At 33.6% G+C, this 14726-nt stretch overlaps 1 protein-coding gene across 1 annotated transcript; it reads right to left on the bottom strand.

The window, feature by feature from the left end:
• Positions 1–4008: 4008 nt before the first annotated feature.
• Positions 4009–5305, bottom strand: LOC108665724 (chitinase-like protein PB1E7.04c; the record flags this gene model as incomplete). The annotated part of the gene is made up of 1 exon (XM_018152516.1): positions 4009–5305. A coding segment is annotated over exon 1 (1297 nt), but the record flags the coding sequence as incomplete, so codon positions are not given.
• Positions 5306–14726: the final 9421 nt, after the last annotated feature.

Genomic DNA, 14726 nt, shown 5'->3' with positions numbered 1-14726 from the left:
TCCAACATTTTTTCAAGGTTGTCAAATGGTGAGAACAAATTGATTATTAGTTAAATAAATCAATTTACAAGATGTTCCTTTGCGTGTAATGCTTCAGCTGTATGTTTGTTTTTCAAAGCATCGTGTGTTTTAAATTATCATCTGTGTTGTAAAGATACGTATTTATTTCATGCGGGCTATTTATGGTTCATTTCTTGCTGTGTTTTCTAACATTCAATAAAGATGCTAACAAGAACAGAGTTTTGTTTTCCCATTTAATGTAAACTATTGAGCTATTAATAGTTTGAGCTATCAATAAACTATTAATATAAACTATGTAAACTATTGAGCTGGCAGGACATGGTTGCTTAAAATAAAGTCACTAAGATCATCTGTTATTAATAATTTTTTAGGCATAAGGGTTTGAGTGGAATTTTTTTCCTAGGTAAAATGCGATTCAAATTCCTCTGTGCTTTTGAATTGAATTATTATTCATCGTGTAGAGAAAAATATATAAATATTTCAAAATTAGTTTAGCAAAATAACAGCAATCATTCCGGAATATTTATGGTAAAGAGTCCTGATTCTTCAAATTAATTACATAAATTGAACTATTTCTAATTGTTGAGAATAAAAAATAATGGAAATAAATTATTGAGAATTTGAAGAATTCAAGTATTAAATTAGAATATTTTTGCTTGTAACGAGCATCAAATACATAGAAAATGTTTGTGGCCACGGGTCCCATATGAATAATGTCTTTAGTGTTGTCCCACAACTATGATTCAGTATCTGATCCGTCATGAAATTAGAAAAATAAACACGAATTAGAAATTTTACGTTTCGTTTACAATATTTTGTCGTAAAATAAGCACATGTAAAATAGTGTAAGCAAATAGTCTTCTTTCTATGCACAACATTGCAGTAGTAGAGTGAGCATGCAAATATTTAAATTATTAACGTAGCGTCTTATTTGATGCGATTGATGGAAATCTTCTGCAGACTATATACATTGAAAAACCATGCATGAAATTTTTGAAATGTTTCGATACATGGTTATAATTTATGATTCAGACTTAATACATGGGATCAAGATAAACGATTTCCGTCATCAGTATTTTGAAATTTCTACAATTATTGTGATTAATTTAACAAATTAAAAATATTATTTATTTATTCATTCATCAATTTATTAAAGAAAATACCATCATATTTATCTAGGATAACGAAATCTTCAAACTGGATTTATAATTAAGCGGTAAGGATAATTTCATAATTTTTTAATTCTGGATTTTCAAATTCCGTCAAGCCATATTTAAAGATAAATGTTGAAACAAATTTAGGTAAAGCTTTCCAAACTTAATAAATTAGTTCCAAAAAGAACTCTTATCGGCTGATTGACTTTTGACTACGGCTTCATTTTATTTTTCCAAGTCAACTTTACATTACGAATTGCGGTGCATTTTTAGGCATGTCAGTGCGAATTTTCCACGTTCGAAAATATAAAAGAAAAATCAATTTCGTTATATTTGCCTTACCTACACAGTGTGTTGTTTTGTGAATCACAGTTGCCATGAACAATTTAAATACACTCTTCCTCCGGATTGAATGAAGAAGCATTCAACACCCCTGCTAAATTGAAATAATTGGGCAAATTAACGATGAAATAAATTTTTATGTCTATTCATATGGAAAGATAAAAAATTGCATGGAAACTCATTTTTTGACCTGTCTTCAGGGATGGCGGAAGCTGAAAAAACAGTTTAGTCTATGCTCGAAAGTTTCTTTCTGAGTATCGTAAAAAATGATTTCTATTGGGAACTACTTTAAAACAACGGGCCATCGATTTTATGAATTTTGCAGCAAGATGAATTGATGAGAGTTACGCATGATGCAAAAAAGTTTTTTCGTGAATATATCTATACCAAAAATCAATTAATTTTTATTTATATTAATTGGTTGAATTGGCTGGTTGAATATTAATAAAATAATAATAACTAATTAAATAATAATTTTAATGTTATTAATTTATTCATTTATAAATAAAATAATAATAAAAATTATTAAAATAAAAATTATCATCGAATAGTTTAAATTGACATATCAATATGCATTTCTTAATCTGTGTTATCAGAGAGCGCCACTCTCGTTTTCGAATAACACGCATCATAAAACTGTGCCTCATACCGACCTCTTCAGCCTGAGAGTAAACTGAATATTCGGTGTAGAAACCGTAGAGTTTTCTCTAACGACTCTGATATCTAGATCTTAGATGACATCTGCTAAGGAGCGGATTTCGGTGAATAATTGTGCAAGTTTTTCAAAACATCCATCTATACAAATATTCGATGTGCAAGGGAAAGCCTTCAATGGATAGCTTGTCATACTTTCGGTCAATTTCTTGGGTAAAATATTATTCGCGTCAAGCGATGAACGAGTCAAAATTACGGTTTTCCACATATGATGTAAAATTTGCAATTGAAGGGTTCAAATTAAAGGCTTTTATTGCCGGGGAAATTTGTTAAAAAGTTTTCTTTCAGTTCACAATAGAATATGAATGAAAAAATAATAGCCTTGGGAACTTTAATGACCTGTGGAGTTGTAGGTCTTACCGAAGATTATCATCCATATTCCCTAAACTAAAGTATTCTGAGTTTAAGAAATATAGAATAAAATATGTCAGATTTTCAGAAATTTACAAGGGATACAATTAAAATTACTAATGCGCTTAGTCAACCTCCTCTGAAGGTAGGAAAGAAAATAGTTATTCTGAACTTAATGTGAACGCGACCTAAACTTCCAACTCGGCGTTGCCAAGTCCGAAGAAAATAAATAATTTATTTTAGGTAATAAAAGTCGCAATTTTGGGAGACTACAATACTCAAGAATACCCTGTATGATTTGTATATTTTTTGATTTCCTGAAATGGCCAAAATATTTTGATACAGAAATTTCTGAAGTTGATTGCTTACCTTGATTGATTTTTTTCACGGCTTGAAATTTATTGTTATTAATTATCCATAAAAATATTACAACTATTTCCAAGGATTCCCCTGTAATCTCATCCTATTGCGCAGGTTTGGTTATTGTGTCAATGTCTTTGTGAGAATAATGAGTGGAAAGTTTTTGGTAATTAATACGCTACTAATAATTGGAAGTGAACTTCTCATCCAAATGAATATCTCTCAATTGAATTTTTATGACTAATTGCAGTTGTAAAGTAAAATCGTTGTAATATGAAAAAAATAATCAAATTTCTATACTGTTGATGATGCTTAGCAAAAGAAAACGATACATTTAGGGTTGAACGAATTTACTTTTTCCATTTACACGTTCTTTTCCATTAACTTTTCCATTTACACATATGATGCAATATGACATAAACGTAATATTAATCAACATCAAGTCCGTAGAACCAAAGCACACAACCTGCTGTGGTGTCTACATTAAGGCATTGCAAGTCCGGTTCCTGGCAAAGATTTCGGCAATATTTTGCTGCAAATAAATTTTTTTTCGCTGCATGTAATGGTTGCTCTTGGCTCCTGTAAGAAAGTCTTAGAAGAGCTCCATAACACATGCAAAAATTATCACTAAATAAGTTAGGTTCGGTTATTTACGATTTAATACTTAAACTTAAGACTTTTAGAAAAATTTTTCTTGCATAATCTCTTTTAGCGAATAAACTTGTACGAAAATTTGAAATTAGAACCGATTCAAATGCTTTCACGGAATAATTATTATTTGGTCAAAGCGAAAGCTAACTTACAACGCATATTAACAACATAATTATTTTAAAATAATTGTAGACGTTTGCAACTATTGCAATTAGTTTAAAATGAATTCGAAATCCTAAAATTAAAAATTCATTTCTTATTGCGCCAGAATTATTTTGCATAAATTTTGTATGTGAATATAACCCAGTTTTCCTCCAAAAGTGCTTCTTCAGAAATGCTTCGTTAAACAGCAAGATTATTGCAGTAAACTCAGCGATTTTTTCTTGAATATAATTAGACCCGCAGGAAATCGGACCAAACTCATTAGGCGTTAAAAGAGTTTTCTCGTCCGAGCTCAGCCGAGACAGGTAACTGGGGTTGCTTTTCTCAGTAGTTCGGCAAATGCTAGTAGGAGTAATAGAGAAGCTGTGAACAGTCATGTTCTCAGTAAGAGGGCAAATGTTAGTAGGAGTAATAGAGAAGCTGCGAACAGTCAAGTTCTCAGTAGGTGGGCAAATGCTAGTAGAAGTAATAGAGAAGCTGTGAACAGTCAAGTTCTCAGTAGGAGGGCAAATGTTAGTAGGAGTAATAGAGAAGCTGCGAACAGTCAAGTTCTCAGTAGGTGGGCAAATGCTAGTAGAAGTAATAGAGAAGCTGCGAACAGTCAAGTTCTCAGTAGGTGGGTAAATGCTAGTAGAAGTAATAGAGAAGCTGTGAACAGTCAAGTTCTCAGTAGGAGGGCAAATGTTAGTAGGAGTAATAGAGAAGCTGCGAACAGTCAAGTTCTCAGTAGGTGGGCAAATGCTAGTAGAAGTAATAGAGAAGCTGTGAACAGTCAAGTTCTCAGTAGGAGGGCAAATGTTAGTAGGAGTAATAGAGAAGCTGCGAACAGTCAAGTTCTCAGTAGGTGGGCAAATGCTAGTAGAAGTAATAGAGAAGCTGTGAACAGTCAAGTTCTCAGTAGGAGGGCAAATGTTAGTAGGAGTAATAGAGAAGCTGCGAACAGTCAAGTTCTCAGTAGGTGGGCAAATGCTAGTAGAAGTAATAGAGAAGCTGTGAACAGTCAAGTTCTCAGTAGGAGGGCAAATGTTAGTAGGAGTAATAGAGAAGCTGCGAACAGTCAAGTTCTCAGTAGGTGGGCAAATGCTAGTAGAAGTAATAGAGAAGCTGTGAACAGTCAAGTTCTCAGTAGGAGGGCAAATGTTAGTAGGAGTAATAGAGAAGCTGCGAACAGTCAAGTTCTCAGTAGGTGGGCAAATGCTAGTAGAAGTAATAGAGAAGCTGTGAACAGTCAAGTTCTCAGTAGGAGGGCAAATGTTAGTAGGAGTAATAGAGAAGCTGCGAACAGTCAAGTTCTCAGTAGGTGGGCAAATGCTAGTAGAAGTAATAGAGAAGCTGTGAACAGTCAAGTTCTCAGTAGGAGGGCAAATGTTAGTAGGAGTAATAGAGAAGCTGCGAACAGTCAAGTTCTCAGTAGGTGGGCAAATGCTAGTAGAAGTAATAGAGAANTGAGGGACTATGTGAGGGACTATGTGAGGGACTATGTGAAGGACTATGTGAGGGACTATGTGAGGGACTATGTGAGGGACTATGTGAGGGTCTATGTGAGCCATAATTAAGCTTGTGAAAAGGAAATTTTAATTCACACAAAGGCATATGAAATGTTTAGTGAAGTTCGTATGTTTAGTGTTTATGAAATTCGTGCATCTTCTGTATGCGGGGGAAAATAGCGAATTCCACCCAATTAAACCCTAATGATTGATTAAGAAGAGGAATTATTCAAATTGAATTATTCATGAATATTAACATATTAACTGTGTATATTAATTTTTCTATACATTTCTATACAAGAAAATTTCCTAAAGGAAAAACGATGAAATCGATAATGTTGATTTTCATTTCCATATTGCTTCGACAATATGGTGAAACTCTTGTTACAAGGTCTGTTCATTTTTAATGTTCATTCCATAAAATATATAAAAACATAACTATACCTGCCCATACATCTGTATTTTTATTGTAATTAATTAGTTTAATTGCAAAAAACTCACTCGTATTCGCTTAAAAGAAAAAGAAACGCACAATGACTGCCGGATTTTTTCATGTTTTCGACGTTGCAGACTATAGGATGATTATAGATTATAGGATATTATACATTATAGGATAGGATATTATAGATTATAGGATACATATCATAGCAGGCGATGATACATGTCATAGCAGGTGATGATACGTGTCATAGCAGGCGATGATACGTGTCATAGCAGGCGATGATACGTGTCATAGCAGGCGATGATACATGTCATAGCAGGCGATTATACATGCCATAGCAGGTGATGATACGTGTCATAGCAGGCGATGATACATGCCATAGCAGGCGATGATACATGTCATAGCAGGCGATGATACATGTCATAGCAGGCGATGATACATGCCATAGCAGGTGATGATACATGCCATAGCAGGCGATGATACATGCCATAGCAGGCGATGATACATGCCATAGCAGGCGATGATACATGTCATAGCAGGCGATGATACATGTCATAGCAGGCGATGATACATGTCATAGCAGGCGATGATACATGTCATAGCAGGCAAAGATAATTGAGTAATTATGCCTGTATTGAAATATTACGAGTGAAATATTTGAAATTTAATATCAAAACTTCTTGTCGATTTTAAATCATTTCCACTTTTCAGCTTACTTAATAGATGAAAAAATTATCCCAGCAAACCTAAAAAAAGGCGTTTCCATTCTTTTATATTAAATGTCAGGAAATGTTCGATAATGATAAGAATCTTGAAAATATTGAAGCAAATTTTTCTCCTTCAAATTCAATCCAAATAATTTCAAACAATTTAGATTTATTCATAACCTTCTAAGGTTTATTAGCATCAATAATACAAACATAGAATCATTGTATACTTTAATGAAGCTCATCATTTCTGCTACTGACGTATAACGCACACGTCAGTAAACATTATCAAGCAGAAATTCAGTATCATAATTAATTTAATTTAAAACCCAAAATGTTTTTATATCACCAGGAATTATGATATATCACCGATAAGGATTACTTATAACACGAAAATTCCTAACTAAAAGTAAATTAATTGAGAACGCTAATTACTTACGAGAATTATTTACGACACGAAAATTCTTAACTAAAAGTAAATTAATTGAGAACGCTAAGTGTGTATATAAGCAGGCTTTGTACCGCAAGAGTCAGTGTGTTGCAACACTCGGTGGCGTGAGGTGGTGTACGTGTCGGCTGCGCGCTTGCTCTCACTTACTCGTCTGCTCACTCTCTCAGTTCAGCTGCCACTCTCTTTTTCGACGCTGAACCAGCATCTGCTTTGAACTGAGGCAAAATTTAATTTAGGGTGCATGAGTTCACTTAGTTATTCTGACTGAGTGTATGAGCCACTGTAATTTGCAAGATCAGTTGAATTTCGTTATATGAATTCGAAAAGTGATGTGAAAGTGTTGACATTTTAGAGATTAAAGTTGTGTTAGGGATGAGAGGAGCTGGTGTCGTAAGAAGAAGAACACAAGTTCAACTGTAAATTAAATAAAAAAAACTAAATACGACATTGCTGAACAATATTTATCCATTCAATAAATTCTGCCCCGAAATGGCAGAAAAAAACTTCCATGACAATTTTTTGTGTTATTATTTTTCTTTTACCTTATACAAATTTTTTTGTATAACCTTAGTGAAATAAGTAAAATTACAGCTGATCAACGCTATTCTTAGAAGTTGTCTTTGAGGATTTTTCTCCTATGAAAGTACAAGTTTGAAAATGGTGCTGCATAGTAATGCATCCTTATTTATGGATAACTTTACAATTAATGTTTGTGTTAATTCATCCTTAGATTTCGTTTTATATAGCAGAAGAGAGCATTTACCTCGCACAGCAATGTCAAAAGATTTATTTGTTATCTTTTTCTTAACGCAACATGTATATTCATCTAGTAATATCGATTTTTTACGCTGATTATCAAAAGAAACACAATTTAGTGGTGTTTCGATCTATTAAATATAATCATGAATCATTATTTCACATAATGTTATTTCCATTCAGCTCACAGAGACATTTTTTATTCTTTTCAAATTTAATTTTACCACCACCGTATTTCAATTAAAGATACATAGAGACGCATAATTTCTAATAGTTTTTTATCTTACAATATAATTGAACATCAAGATCCGGTATCATGCATTAATACATCATCTTCAATTTCGTATATTCAAACAAAAAAATACAATACAAAACAGGCATCAAGTTTCGATGTTATACATTCATACATCGAGTACCAACGTGTAATACATTCATACATCGAACGCCGGCGTCTTACATTCATTCATCATGTAATACAAAAAAGGATGCTGTCTTCGTTATCAACAGATAATTTGAATGCTTAAGATAAATTAAATTAACTTATTAACAACTAATAATTTGAATGTTTAAGATAAATCAATTTATGCTTAAGAAGATCAACGAATAATTGGAATGTTTAAGATAAATCAACTTATGCTTAATAAGATCGACTAATAATTTGAATGTTTAAGATAAATCAACTTATGCTTAAGAAGATCAACAAATAAATGGAATGCTTAATGAAGGTAGACGGTTATTTTATAACTGGGACGAAGAAATATGAAAATTAACTCCACGTAAGTATAGACTAATTTTTTGTAACAATATTTCAACTAATCTGTTTCTTTTGCACTGGTTACTGATTAATGAAAAATAGAAAAAATCAAAAGGCGATGCCGACTGCACCCTGCGATGTCAGTGCAAATTTTCTACACAGCATCTACTCCTCAAAAACCAAAGCATTCCCATTAGAACCCCTCCTAAAAAAAAACATTCAGCAATCTCAAAAAAAGCATTCCCATATAGAACCCCTCCTCAAAAACCAAAATGCTCATTTTGCCAAAAACTTTACACATGACACTGTTTATTTTCTTTTAGTTAATTTATGATCTTTATTTATTACCTCCAGGTATTGCTACCCAAGAGATGTGCAGGCCGCTGTGGCCACGCTTAAGCGCATATGAGGTTATCTCATGTATCTTTCGGTAGCTCAGCAAGAGCAACAAAGACTGTAGAGCACCGTTGACTGTAGAGCTTCGTTTCCGTTGTTATTGAATTTTGAAATTGTGATTTGTAATTGTTGTTGCTGCTGCTAACCAATGCTGCTCTCCCGAGCAGCAGCAGAACTTCACTCAGCTCACAATTGCAGCTCACCTATCATCATTTTGCTCACCATTTAAGCTCACTGTACACGAATGTTAAACAATGTGCATCTTAATGATCATCGTTCTGTTCACCATTGCTGCTCAATGAACATCGTTCTCCTCACCATTGCTGCTCACTGATCATCACGCTGCTCACCATTTTAGCATACTGTACACCTCTCTGCTCACTATTGCAACATACTTAACATCACTCTGCTCACTATTGCAACATACTTAGCATGACTCTAAGCAACAGTGCTCAGCGCCTTATTCCATAGCCAAGATTTTAAGCCAAAATCTCAACTTGGTCTTGAAGTTTGCGCGGTTGTTCTACCTGAGGTGCGGCGATGCGTTCTTGACTGCAGACGAGATCATTTGCATAATTTCAGGAAGCTGATGAAGGATAAACTGAAATGAATGAAATTCTGAATTTCGTTCAGATAAACTGAATGAAATTCAGGATGAAGGATAAACTGAAATGAAAGTCAGAGCTTCATGCCCGTGCTTATTGCTGTATTAACTTCCAGGATATAGGTTTAATTTTTCGTCGTAGTGATTTTTATCTTGGACTTTTTTTTATCGCATATAGGCCTATCATATTGGTTTTCAAAACCATAGTATAGGGGGAAACATATTTTTTTATCATTGATTTAGATGGGCGGGCTGCTATTTTTGGAAATGTAAAATGAAAGTAGGAGGAATTGTTCACTTGTGAAATGAGAAATAATAGCGGCAGAAAATATTACAACCAAGAAAAAAATTGAATCAAATAGGCAAAAAAGATAAAATAATATGTATGATCTCATACCATTTTGAGACTGTGTCATTAACTGGAGTTTAAATTTAATGCGTAAATGAATTCCAGCAGAGCGTAAAGTGTTCCGAAGTTTACCCGATACATCATGAATGTGTAGGCACAGACAAAAATGTGAATTATTGCCATTATGTCAGAAAAAGGAAGGCGGGTTTGATGAATAATCAAAGATATTCTCGCGTATGATAAGTAAATGTTTTTATTTGGAAAATTCGGTTTGTTCGTCCTTTAAGAATCATGGCCACAAATTTGTCTCTCTCATCACTCACAAAAACTCATCATTAACACCTCGTCAATTCGCTTACATTTCGCTTACAGAATTCGTTACTCATCACACTCAAAACCCAACACACTTANACCACCCTCACCACCCTCACCACCCTCATCACTCACCCCACTCACCACCTTCATCACTCACCACACTCACCACCCTCATCACTCACCCTCATCACTCACCACCTTCATCACTCACCTCACTCACCACCCTCATCACATACCACCCTCATCACTCACCACCCTCATCACTCACCACCCTCATCACTCACCACCCTCATCACAGTTCACATAACACGGTAGGTGCGCTCTCTCGTACCCCGCGTCGGCCGTCCATCAGACAGGCTTTCTTGTAGCGGGTAATCTTCCACTCATAAGAATGAATGTCTCATATTGTCTAACGTACCTCTTTACCCACGGTACCGGCAGACGTAGCACTGGTATGCCCTTTTGCAGCAAAAACTGTGTCAAAATGACCCACACAAATGAAAAGTATTTCGCTAATTAGACAAAGTCTCACTCAATTCTGTAAGTGTAGCCAGTGTTCGCAAGTTCCGAGTAATTTCACTAATACGTCATTGAGATTCCGTATCAATGTAAACTTATACGGAAAGTACGTCTTTTATTACGCGATTGAATTATGAAGGTACATTTCAACTAATAAATTTTAACGTTTAAGGTAAGTGAGTAACTTAGAAGGTAATTTCCACATCACAGATGATTAAAAATATCTACAGTTGATCGAATATTATTATTAACTTGGGAACGATTCTACAGTGCAATTTCCGTGATGATTAATACAGAATCGCTCTTTTGACGAATTCAAAATGCAGAAAAGATTCTGATAACTAGAATCTCGAACTCAGCATCTGCAATGATATGCTATTGATGATGCAACAAATGAAGGCCATCTTTAAAATTTGTCTAAAAAATTTTTACATGATTTTTTTTCAGTCAATACTTTTTTCTGATTGATTTTTCTTCCCAATTCATTTGCTACAATTTTCTGATATGGTATATTTCCTGACATCAATATAAGAAAATAATATCAAATTTTACTAATCTTGCACGTTGAACATTAAAACACTCAAATGTTTAAGCACAACACTTTTTATTATAGTTAAGCACCTGATCTGTTTAAACTGTCAAGTGTTCCAGCAGATGATTAGTTTAAATTGTTTGATATTTAATCACTTGGTCGAATGACTGTCGAATCATCTGTCAAATTCTAAATTCAAATACCAAATCGGAGGACAAATTTTAGATTCAAATTAAAATTGGCGGACAAATTCTAGATTAATCTTCTAAATCGGCGGTCAAATTCTAGATTCCAATTCCAAATCAGCGGACAGATTCTAGATTCCAAGATAGTCTCTTCTCATTTACAAATGAAATCGCGGCATGCATCACGTAGGAATTTATGCGTCAATGAAATACCATCGAGTTTGTGTCCAGAATTTCTTGAAGAAACAACATTTTCCTGATATTTCCTTTTAATAGTTTTGGTAACCATGGGGCCGAAAATAACGACATTGTTATAGTATATCAAATCGTTCCTGGAAATTATAAACAGCGATGCGATAAATGTCAGAGATATAAATCCATAAAAGGGATATTTTCAACAAGCGTTCCAATCACTACGATTCAATCTAAACTGATCTTGTGATTAAATCCATGTGATTCTTTTCTAACTAGGGTATCAGCTGCAGCTGTTCTAGTATTAAGAGTTACTTTGTGACATCGCATGACGTACGTATCTGCCTCACGTATCACGTGACGGATCAGCCTCAAAGAAACAATTGAATTCAGTCACAAATTATATCGCTTGTTTGCACTTGCACTAATCATGCATTTCTTTTTACTTATTTTCACGAAAATCAATAAACATTAAACATGGATCACGAAAATTAATGTACGTGACCCAGTTCTTTTTAAATATCGTTAACTCAAGTCACAAATCAACGATATGTGAGAATGATGCCATAATTCAGGAATTACGCTCCAAGTATCAACCATGATGCGACATTCGTATTAATCAGTCCAGCATTTTTTCCGTGTAGCATATAAGACTAAAAGCCGTGGTTAATGCCTTACTTTCCTAGTAGTAACAAAACTTTTTCTTTTTCATATATCTCATTCTTAATTGCTAGGACTCAATAAAATTCCACATTCCACAATTCTACATTAATAAAAAATAGATTATTTTATTCGTTACAACCTTAAAAAAATCCAATGGGTTTTGATGAATAAACGTGATGCAAATCTTCCTGCCAAAATCCAACTTCATATCTTGCAGTAAATTAAAGTAATGTGAAGAAATTCAATCATAATTTCTGTTCTAAAAAATTATAATTTAGTTTCTATTTTTTTCTCAAGGCTTTCTGAGGAGGAGGAAATCAAGGCTAGGCAGCGCGAGGTCAGGTTCCATTAGAATTTGAATATGACGAAAATTATTGGAGTTGTGAAAGCCGGGCGAGTGGAATTATGCTAATCCTGACCAATTTGTGGCTCTGGTACAGAAAGTAGGAGCTGGGCCGGTATGCAATATTTGCAATATTCATGTTTTTTTTCACTGGATCAAAATTTTGTTTTTCAGTTTTTAGCGCATTTTTTCATTTATGGAAAACACTATTTTTCCATAAACTATTGTGAAAACACTATTTACACAATTGTGCTCACCATGTCTGTCTGTCCATCCGTCTATCTGTCCGTCCGTGACTTCACGTTTTCGTCGACGAGAAAATGCGCTCTCTGTCACTCACTGCAGTGAGTTATATTTTTTATGAAATTTTCGTGAAAAAATTTAAGGAAATTCTTTTATATAAATTTTAAAATTTGAAGTAACGTTGATATCTCGAACCAACCAACCAAAAATTGCTCGGTAATTTTGATAAAGGATAATTAAGAAACATCTTATAATTTATCATTTTTATATGCAGCGGTCGTATTTTGAAAAATCCATAATTGCTAAAACCTCTTTATGAAGAAATAAGTAAGCCTATATAGCTAGAACTTTGCTCCATTGTTAATGGCTTGCGAATAGTGCAATAGTGCAATAGCGTGGTGCCCGCAATGTTAGGTAAGGGATTTTTCCGTTATCCTGGATATCTACTATTAAATCCTTCAATATTTCTATTTTAATATTAGCAAGTTATATGTGATTTATTATCATTAATTTTTTATAGTTTATATTTGTTCATTTGTGTGTTAATTTGTTTCCAGAAACCGTTTGCAAGATGTTAAACAAAGTGTCAATTGTTGAAGTCATTGATTGCCTATTACGTTTAAATTCTTTAGTGATGGAAATTCATACGATAAACGGCGACTAAATTAGAACGCTTGGAGAGGTCTTTCGTACTATGTTATAATTTATCAATTACTACTTACAAAATTAACAATTTTGCCTTAATTTTTCCTTTTGAAAACCTGAATTTTTTGGAGGGCAGTTTTATCTATTCTCATAAATTTATGTTGCAACAAGCTTACACACTCACCATCACTCGAACACAAACGATACAAACGAGGGGCACGTCATTTCAAACCATTTAATTCCATTCGTACAGACAATAATTTGGCCAATTTTGTGGTCGGCATTCGGAAATTGACACTCCAATTAACGGCAGTTGGCAATAGAGGGATTAAGTGAGATACGCTGCAGTTATATATTAACGGCTTCCAATGCATTCCTGGAAGCACTCCAGCTATGTTAGCGATTGTAAAGTGAATTAGTATACAATGTTGACATTAAGCTTTGAAAATACGATTCAAATTTTCTAATCATAATAGTGTAAGTGCTCCAAATTTTTCATAAACTGAAACAATTTTAAAATTCTTACATTTTTAAAACTTGAATTGACATTTTATTGCTTCACAAAATTGTATTATAAATAATCACACAAAATGTAAGGTTCTAATGTGGCAGAGCCCCAAACTCATTCGATTTAAATTTGAGATTCAATTAAATAACGAATAATTACTCACATGATTCAACATTACAGAATGCATTGTTTGCCAGTTAGTCTCACATCTGCACAAAACTATTTATTGTTTAAGAAAATTGTGTTGAAAATTGGATTTTAAACTCTATTTTGCTTATTAATAATTGGGGCAATAAATGATTTCACTTGATTAGTAATTAAAATTGACCTAAATTATAGTTCAGAAAGCATATATTTATTAAAATGAGTTCTCGGGGAATGAAGGCTTACACTTGAAATTCACTTTGAACTTACAGAACAAGAAATTATCTAAATCTCGAATAGGATTTTCCGCTTACGGCGAAAGTTCATAGATACGCGGCAAATAAACAGACTTTAAACCGCAACACAACAAATTATTACGAACCAAAAGATTAACTATAAAATATATTGTCTCACAATCCAGGTAGGAGAAGAACATATTTTATCGTATTGACACAAGAAGTTTATCTGTTCATGATAACGTAACTATGCCATTCATTGCACTTATTTAACCCCTGTCGGATTGCATAGGTTTTCCCGCATCTAAACTCTGCATGATTTTGTATTATGTAGTCGGACAAGATTAAATAATTGTATCGTTCGATTTATATTAATTAAATTAACGATTAATTAGCGATACTGAAACCACGTGTGCGACGCATGTATTGCATATCTTGAAGCCATAAATCTCACTCGAAAATAAATAAGCTTTTAATATAACATAATAAACAATAAAGCA

This window comes from Hyalella azteca, unplaced genomic scaffold, assembly GCF_000764305.2.
Source record: "Hyalella azteca isolate HAZT.00-mixed unplaced genomic scaffold, Hazt_2.0.2 contig6895, whole genome shotgun sequence".
Taxonomy (NCBI): Eukaryota; Metazoa; Arthropoda; class Malacostraca; order Amphipoda; family Hyalellidae; genus Hyalella; species Hyalella azteca.
This window is presented reverse-complemented; position numbering and strand designations above follow the sequence as displayed.